General features: G+C 38.8%; 1 protein-coding gene across 2 annotated transcripts in view; it reads left to right on the plus strand.

Moving 5' to 3' along the window:
- The first annotated feature begins 1,547 nt into the window (after window positions 1-1,547).
- Window positions 1,548-10,066, plus strand: part of LOC135205542 (sodium-independent sulfate anion transporter-like) — a 44,503-nt gene continuing 35,984 nt past the window's right edge. Inside the window, exon 1 of one of the 2 annotated variants that reach the window (XM_064236301.1) lies at window positions 1,548-1,702. In XM_064236301.1, the coding sequence (XP_064092371.1) occupies window positions 1,681-1,702 (22 nt within the window). In that variant the 5' untranslated portion in view covers window positions 1,548-1,680. The remainder of the gene's footprint in view (window positions 1,703-10,066) is intronic. The other variant, XM_064236300.1, reaches the window with a different exon arrangement.

Raw genomic sequence — 10,066 nt, forward strand, 5'->3', positions numbered from 1 at the left:
GTTGTTGGTATCTCTTGACCTCGACCAGCGGACACCACAGGATAGCCCTGGAATATCTGGAGTTGGTAAGTACATGTGTGTTGTTTTTGTTTTTGTTTTGTTTTTGTTTAGGTGTAGGTCAATTGTCCTGCTGTATTTGTTGCGTAAAGAAGAAAGTGTGACTGAGGGTGGATTTTGGCAGCTGGAGTGATTAGATTAATGTTGGGGGGGTGGTGGGGGGGATTTTGCCAGCTTGTTTTTCAGCTTGTGATCCTGCCACATTTGAAATAGGGACGAAGTCTGTGTTTTTCGTAGGTTTGTGGAATATAGAGGGGGTGGAATTTCGATGCAGAAAATAGTATTACGAATGGCAATTAGGCCTAGGCTACTGCTTTCACAACGACGGTTGTGTGCCATAAGTGTAAATAAAATCAATAAAAGCCGAGGGCTTTTCTATGATTAAAGAAGTTTTCCTAGAAATAGAGATGATGCCTGCGTTTTTTCATAGGTTGTGGAATACAGAGTGGATGGAATATTGGTATGAAGGCAATAAATCATGGCCTTAATACCGCCTGTATGAATTATGCTTAGGCCTAGTGCTTCAACAAAACTATGTCCGTGTGTGTGTGCGTGGAAGTTCTACCACTGAAACAAAATCAAAACCTATAACTGACACTAACAGTTTATAAATCTATATAACTGACAAAAAAAATTCTCTAATAATAGCTAGGAGAAATAAGTTTGTTTTGCTGTTTTATCGTTCAGTAAAACCTTCACTTACTCATTTAGAAAAACAATTGACAAGCCCCTGAACCACCTGGTCATTAACGAGTGTTTTTAGTGCGTGCTGATGTAGCTGCCAAAGAGAGAGTAGGGTGGCGGGTGTTACTACGCTAAAGTTGACAGAAGTCTTAATGAAGGTTAAGTAACTGGGGACATTTTCAAGCAAATGCAGCTGCACTTTTAGGCTGAATCTTGAATGGAGGACCATTGCTTTTATAAGCTGGAGACCAGCTGTCTTGGGGTTTAATTGAGAGAGAGAGAGAGATTTTGTACCTTTTAAAATCGCTTGATAGAGCCGTGAATTAGTTTTATCAAATCATATTCTGTAACCATGAACGAACATCAACTTACCTAGAATCATAAGCTGTCACTTCCATTATTATTATTATTATTATTATTATTATTATTATTATTATTATTATTATTATTATTATTATTATTATTCCTAATAATAGCTATGAACTTTTCAGTCATGGAGGAAGATTTAAAGCGTTAATAAATCCTACTCAGAATTCTTAACCAGGGGAGAAAGAAAAACGAGTTTATACTCAAGATTGTTTGCTGTTTCAATTTTATTGATTTGTTCGATAGTTATTTGATATTATTATTTAGGTGTATTTACGAAAGTTAAATGAGTTAATATGCATGATACAAAAAGGTTAAAATGAATGAATGAAGGAATAATAAAAAAAATATAAGATAGCAACAGAACTGAAGGTTGAAAGAAGTTATGATCTGCTATTGTCCACTTCTTCTTCTTCTTCTTCCTCTTCTTTCCCTTGAAGACTCAGAGTGAACGTGCCTCAGCAAAACATATTCAACCATCACTAAGGCCACTCACAGTCAGAACTGTAACACTGTAAGCTAATGTCAGTCGAGAGCTGGAGGGCGGATGGATAAAAAGTGTTACTTGTCGTCATGGGCGCCAACAGAAATCACGGTGAGAGAAAAAATCTATTTTTATTTTGTATTATCTATATTCTTATTTTGGTACATGACTGCAAATGAATTTTACAATAAATTAAGAATAATATTCTTTATTATTATTATTTTTGAGTGCGTGAATAGAAATTAATATTTATATAATAATTCTTTAAGAATCGTCCCTTTTTTCTTGTTGCGCCCGTGAACGAAAATAAATATTAGGATATTTTAAGAATTGAATTTATTTATTATTATTATATTACATACTTGAAGGGGAGTGAACTATTGAAATATTTTTCTAAAGTAATTTATTTTTATTTTTGATTGCGTTGAGGCAGACGTAAAGGTTACGTGATGTTTATGTTAAAGGATTCATAAACCATGACAGTTTCTAAAGGCCTGCCCACACTAGGAAAAAATTGTTTGGAAACAGTTTCCTAACTGTTTGCAAACAATGTTTCCTGTATAGACCTCAGTTGTCGTCAGGATGCTTGTCGGTGCAATAGCCGAGCGGTAGTATTCTGTTTGGCTATTTTAATGCACTCAAAGAGGGATAAGAGCAAGAAAAAAGAGATGGGTAAGGAAGTTTTTAGAAAAAAGAGCGCGTCATGCTGACTTGCTTCTGGCAGAATTGAAAATAGGGTAAATGACCGAACGGCGACATAACGGCCACCTATCCCAGAACGTGGCCACCTTCCCGAAAAATTACTTGAATTCGCTGCCATGAACATCAGTCAAAGAGTTTTGGCCCATCCAGGCAATACAACGTGACCTTTATACACCTCTCGAAGTAAGTGTTTTCTCCTAAATTATGAAATAATGGCATAATTCAAGTGGCAGTGTTCTGGGAGAGGTGGCCTCTATGTCGCCGCTCGGTCATTTACTCTAGATACGTACATATATATACATACATACATATATACATACACACACACACACAAATAGCCAAGCAGAATAGCTACTATAGATTGGCTATTGCACCGACAAGCATCCTGACGACAACTGAGTTCTGGACAGGAAACATTGTTTGCAAACAGTTTGGAAACTTTCCAAACAATTTTTTCCTAGTGTGGGCAGGCCTTTAGAAACTGTCATAGTCTATGAATCCTTTTATATAAACATCACGTAACCGTTACATCTGCCTCAACGCAATCAAAAATAAATTACTTTAAAAAATATTTCAATAGTTCACTCCCATTCACACACACACACACACACACACACACACACACACACACACACACACATATATATATATATATATATATATATATATATATATATATATATATATATATATATCTACACATGTGAGTGTGTGTGTGTACAAAAAGCGCTACTTACACTTACTTATACTCACTTTTTAAGGCTCTTACATACAAGTACTTATAAAATCACAAATGCCCAAACACTCTCCTACGTGATTCTGCAAGTAATACCATGAAAAATCAGAAATTCTTCTGCAGAATTTATTGTATTTTGTGACAGAGATGTAGTAGGTATATCAGACAAAGTTAATTTCCAATCTTACTAGCTTTTGACTTAAGACGTGGTTTTTCTTTTTTTAGTCTGTGGACTCTGTAGAATTGTTTAGTGTTTAGAAATTAGCCTGACAACCTGAATTTCTTATGAAATTCAGGTTGTCAGGCTATGCACTGGTTGGCATTTTAGGGCCACTGAGGGTTTCAGAGAGTGAAAAGAAGGAGTTGGAGTGGTTGGATAGCAATATAAAGAGATAGATAAACGTGGAATTTAGAGAAAATACCAAAATTGCACTAAGGAATTATTATTAGAGATGTTGAACAGCATAATTGAAGAAATGAAGCGGGAATAGAGGAGATACAGCCAAAGGCTGAACAAAGTGGGCGTAGCTATGGACCATAAGGTAAGCTGCAGACACCATTTAATTATGCCTTATATTAATGCCTACAGTTCACCACTTGAGGAAAAAACAGCCTAAATTTGTCAAATAAAGCCAAAACCGTAATCCTCTTTCTAAAAAGCCATTAAGTAACTGATATTTTTTATATCCGAAGAAATCCAAGGCCAGTGCACTGTTGTCTTAGTCTTAGAAGAATAAACTATTCTTCTTCCTTCTCATTTATGCTGGATCGTACCTCCGTCCGAATTCCCTTTTCAAGTGCATTAATTTTCAATAAATAGTGATTTATTTATGCTGTTTTTAAAAGAATGATACAGATTTAACAGGATCTTGCAGATGGAGATTTTAGATGCCGCGACGTAGTGGCTTTTTATTGGTTCACGTTGGAAATGGGTCTATTGAAATCAAATTTAGAGTCATCATGAAGACTCTTTATAGTTTCAGTAAGTTTCGTTCAGATTGTTTCATTTATCGTTCAAATTGTTTTTATTCCCTTTTGCTGTTCCTTTTTTAAACATGTATGTATCTGTCGACAAAAATTTACAGCTGAATTTTTGACGTCATCTACATACCTAGTCGTTTTAAATAGTCTTAATGTATTGCGTTTCTCGAACGCAATAGCTTGAACGAGTATTGTATGCCCGACAAAGTGACGTGGTCGAAATGCGAAGCCTTCGTTTGACCCTTTTTGATGATAATATTATGTTCTTTGCGTAATATTGTAAAGTTTTGTAACGTGGGCCGAAGGCAGCACACTTAGTTTAGGACAGCTTCTACGATCACAATTCCGAGGAAATAGTTGTCTTCAGTTGCAAAATGTCCGAATATTCGAGAACCAGCCCCGAGCCTGGCATAAAGCGCAGAGGACGACTCGGGCGTCCTCCTCTGCAGCCACTCATAGAGTGCAGAGATACAAGAGCTTACTAGAAAGCCGGCAATGATTTGCACAGAGTACAGAGGTACAAGAGCTTACAAGAAAGCCGGCAATGATTTGCACAGAGTACAGAGGTACAAGAGCTTACTAGAAAGCCGGCAATGATTTGCAAAGTCCAGTCACTATAGATTATCAGCAAATATCTCAGGAATCCTGCGACCATGAAAGATTGCCCAAAGTCTGCTGTAAAGTACGACAATGTAAATTTGAGTCGTTTTAGAGAGTTTTAGCACTACTACCCGTGCTATGTCCAGAAATTTTTATATAAGTTTTCTAGTACTATCCCATTCTAGAGATAGGAATATTGTATTTGTGAACAATTTAGCTGGCATTATGTTGTGTGAGGTGCAACATTATCCGTGATGATTTCATATTCATTATTTCTAAACATGCGCTCCTTGGGACCATGTGATCCAATCCATTGTTTACATAGCTGTTGCTAGATTGCATTAAATTGTGTCAGTTGTGTTGTTTGTTTTTTGTTTGATTAGCATAAATGTGCCCAGCTTTAGCAGCTTTCTTAGTTTTTTTTTTTTTTATAATAAAGTTGTAAAACCTCTTGAATGTTTGATTGAACTGCATATCCCAAACCAACATCATCAGGGCTCGATCACAATTATACAGTCCACTTATTTAAGCAAAATTCTCGACATAGTAGTCCTTCAGCAGACCGGATGTGTAGATTGCAAGCCAGAAAACATGTGGTAGGGTATTTCCATTTAGAATAACATTAAAGTAACGTTAATATGGACAATTTTGGACATATCGAACAATGCTCAAGCCTGGATGGTGAATGCTAATGATATGCAGTTGCGGATTGCAACATCATTCAGCTACTGTGCAAGTAAGATTGCAGTTCAGAGTGCATGACTTGCACTGCACAGTAGATTCCCATAGTAAAGTAGTTCAGTAAAGTAGCATAGACAGAATGGCAATGTTAATTACTCTCCTTAGTCATTACTGTACCTTGGCTCAGTGATTAACAATGAGGGAAACATGGAAGAGGAAATAAAAACCACATTCAGTGTGGTTGGAAGAACTGGAGGAAGGTGTCCGGTGTCATAATTATGTGATAGGAAAGTCCCTATGAGATTAAAGGGCAGACCAGCAATGACATATGGATTGGAAGCAGCACCATTAAAGAAAACAGAGGGCAAAAAGTTGGACATAACCGAGATGAGGATGCTCAGGTGGATGAGCGGAGTGACCAAAATGGACAGGTTAGAAATGAACATATTAGGGGTACAGTAAAGGTCACTGAAGCATCAAAGAAAGTGCAAGAGGCAAGGTTAAGATGGTATGGCCACCTGACGAGAAGAGAAGAGCAACACAAGTGATGGACATGGTGGTAGATGCAATACAAAGGAGAGGAAGACCTAAGACCAGGTGGAGAGATTGCATTAGAGAGAGAAGGGAGTACGGGAGGAAATGACACAGGACAGAGGTAGATAGAAGAGACTCATTAAAAACGGCGACCCCAAATAGGGATAAAGCTGGGAAGAAGTCATTACTGTAACCAGGCAGACCGGGAACTGCAAGTCTCATGCCATAGAAACTTACAAGGATCTTATCAAGAGAGTTGAGTGAACTCAAAGAATTTTGTAAATCTGGAGTATAATTAGATGGTGTTACCAAGGAAGGTATATATAATGCGCTCAGCAATGCTGTAGCTGCAGAAAGTTCCCTTTAGGCCAGGGAATCACAACTTGCTCAGATATGTCAACCTTCTCAAGGCAAGCTAAAGGAGATTCAATTACCACTTTTTAAAGGAGAATTAAGTGAATACAAAACCTTCAGACAACTGTTTAATGTATTTGTGCCCAAACGTACAGAACTGAACCCAATCACAAAGTTCACACACTTACTAAGCCTGCTAGGAGAAGAGGAGCCACTCAAAGTGATTAAGTCATTGAGTGTAACAGAGAACTATGAGGTAGCAATCCAATTGCTTGATGAGATTTATGGCAATGCACAACAGACGTTGGCACTATTGTTTAACCATTTAGGGGGATTGCCAATTCCTACATTTGAGTGTGCTAGTTTGAGAAAGTTCTGTATTGAACTTAATTCAGTACTAAAAAAGATTGATAGAAGTAGTTCAATCACTGGAGGAGAAGGACTAGTTCTTAACCTTGTGAACAAGAATCTTGTTGCTAGGGGAGTCTACCTTCAAATATTCAATTTTCTGTGGAAGGCAGATTACTCTTTAACTGAATTGTACAATGCTCTAGATTTTCATATCCACACTTGGAGTGATGTTGCTATTATGATGCACTCATCATTGTCAGACTCCTCAAAGTCCAAGATTGAACAGCCAGCAGCTGCCGATCGCATTAAATCATGTTCCTTTTGTAACAAAGGACACTCTGTGAATGAATGTCACAAATTTGCTTATGTAAACGACGGAAAGGGGGTCTTAATCCAGAACAATAAGTGTTTTAATTTCCTTGGAAAAGGACCTTGTAGTAGTGAGTGTCAATAACCAAAATTGTTCAAGTAATCCGAAATCTGACCAAAATGCTAACATAACTTCCAATAATAATCCATTTACTAAAATTAACATTGTGTCTATGGCTACCACTCATAAGCAGAGCCCAAAGAAAAGGTCTAATGTAAGTAATTCTAGCAATCAATCAGATGAAAAACCAACTGTCAATGCTAATAAAATTAATCATAATAATAGAGTAGAATTATATATTTGCCAACCGCCTCAGCTATGATAAGTAACAGTAACAACCAAGAGCAAGTAACTCAAGTATTCTTTGATACCAAATACCAAAGGAACTTCATACGAAATCATCTGGCCACCATATTAAAATTTCCAGTCCTTAAGAAAGTTTCCTTGAACATAGCTCCCTTTGTGACAGAATCTGATGTTATAGAGGGAGAGTTTCATTTGGTAGCATGTACACTAAAGATAGGCCAACGAATACTAAGGCTAAAGTTACTAGTGCATGTCAAAGTGAATGTGCCCCTTCATAACATCAGGCTAATGAATGTCTGAGGGCATTTAGAAAGTAATGGTTATGTATTAGCTGACCAGGAGGTAAATAGTGATATGTTACAAAATGTAAAAATCCTGATAGGAGCAAACTATTTCAATCCTTTTGTGTATGGTCTGGAAAAATGTGATGGTATTGGTTTATTCATAACACCAATTGGGGTATCCCCATATGGGAGACTCCCAGGTTGGGCTACACAGGGAGTTGACACATCCACTGTGAGAATGCTGCATGTATGTCAAGTGCATGAGACTGAGCATGACATATTTGAGTAGTGGAGATTAGATACTTCTGGCATTCAGCCAAATGAGCAATTCACTGTCTCATGCCATGACACGGTGCACCGTATCATGGGCAGTGTATAGTAAACCTCATGAGGTTATGTGGTCAGTGTGTGTTCCATGATTGGGAGAAGCCGATTACCAATTTTAAGCTTGCTATTGCTCAATGGAAATCCTTGAGAACACAATTCAATAGAGATCCTGTATGCCATCAGCAATATTCAGACGTGATTCAGACTTACGTAGATGATGGGTTTATTAGCAAAGTAAAGAGTCCTGTAAGAGAAGGCTATTATATGCCACACTTTGGGGTAACTATAGAAAATACAACCTTACCACTGTCAGTAGTGTTTAACACTTCTTCAAAGCAGAAAGGTGAGAAGTCACTTAATGAGTGCCTATATCCTGTGGTTGGGGGTCACAACGATCCCAGGTGGAGGTGGCACTGAAGGCTGGGTTGTAGGAATATGGAGGTGAGTGCCCATCACCAGTGAGGGAGTCGCGTTGGCAAACACCATTGTTGGAACTGACGCAAATCTATGTGTAGACACAGTTGATGATGTCGCCACCACTACCACATGAGTCACAGGAGTGCCAGAGAAGTGTGACACTAGTCCTTGTAATGAGGGAGTGCCAGGGAGGCCTAGTGTCAAACAAGCCTACTGCAGATCCCCAAACTGTGATGCCACCACACCTGAGGAAACGAGTTAGTAGGAGTCCCTCCTCACCCCGAGGGAGAAATATCCCCCTTGGAGCAAGAAGAGGCCCCTGGAGAGAGGTCATCCTGGGCACTGGCGCCCCCACCCCATCTTCTTCACTCTATGAGTCAGAGTAAGAAGCGGAAGGAGACATTCCCTCCGCAGTGGAAACAGCAAGAAGAGTAGGCTTGTTGGGAGGAAGGAAGGATGACAAAGGATCAGCCACTACTGGCATCATCGGGGGCATTTTACCCTCAGACGAAGCGCCAGTAACCTTCCCCCGAGACATCTTCCTCCCATTAAAATTCTCCCACAGCTTAGACGACTCAGTATAAGTCAGTGATCTACAACACTCATGCCCCCAGCATCTAGTACAAAAGGAGTGAGGGTCAACATTGGGAAATGAGCAGAAGTTATCGCATTTCTTGCCCCCTACTCCCAGACACACATGTTGGGAGGCAGAGCATTTACTTGGCTTACTAGATTCATGAGTTTGCATGATTCAGATATTACAAATCACAAACACAGAATTAGTCGTATAATTCAATCAACAAGGAAAGATCCCATCAATCAACAAGGAAAGGTCCCACTGGTAAAGCTGAAAACAATTCAACAACAGTTGGGCAGAGAGGTGGAGACATGTCCTCACTCAATGGTGGCCAAAAGCAAATCGGAATGTTTACATCCGGTCTGGACAGGACTCCCAACTACTGCACCATAGCTAAATGCCTAACCACCTTGTTTGAAGGTTCGACAGCCGATTTCTGGCCTTCACTGAAAGTAATTCCTAACATAATGGACTGAGGGTTTGTATAACGTGTAGGAACAAAATTGTCTTTACACTTGAAAAAAGTTCAAATATCTAAGAACCAGTCCCTGAGCCTTGGTATGAAAGGTCAGTAGACGACTCAGGCATCCTCCTCTCCAGCCACCCATAGAGTACAGAGGTACGGCAAGAGCCTCCTAGAAAGCCGGCAATGATCTGCGAAAAAGTCCAGTCAGTATAGATTATCAGCAAATATCTTTAGCTCTACCCATTGTATGTCCAGAAATTTTCTTTAAGTTTTCCAGTAATATCTCATTCTAGTGTTGGGATATTGTATTTGTGAACTATACAGCTTACGTTATGCTGTGCGATGTGGTACATTTACTGTCCATGATTGTGCTCCTTGAGACCGTGTGGTCCAATCCATTGTTTGCATAACTGTCGCTAGATTGCAATAAATTGTGTCAGTTGTATTGTTTGTTTGATTAACATAAATGTGCACAGCTATGGCAGCTTTCTTGGTTTATTTTTCTGCCATAAAACTGTAAAACCTCATGAATGATTGATTGTAATCCTACCACCTGAGTTTCTGGTTTGTAGGCATGCCATAAAGATTGCACATCCCAGTCCAACAACATAGGGGTCAAATCACAATAATTATACAGTCCACTTATTTAACCAAAATTCTCGACGGTATAAGAGACCTAAGTGGTCACTTTTGTCCAAAACTTACTCTCCAAAACTTACTGAAAAACTGTAAAGAACTTCGTCTGTTGGCCGAAATTTACTGAAAAGTGTATAAATCTTCTTCCCGACA

Source organism: Macrobrachium nipponense, chromosome 24 (genome assembly GCF_015104395.2).
Source record: "Macrobrachium nipponense isolate FS-2020 chromosome 24, ASM1510439v2, whole genome shotgun sequence".
NCBI lineage: Eukaryota > Metazoa > Arthropoda > Malacostraca > Decapoda > Palaemonidae > Macrobrachium > Macrobrachium nipponense.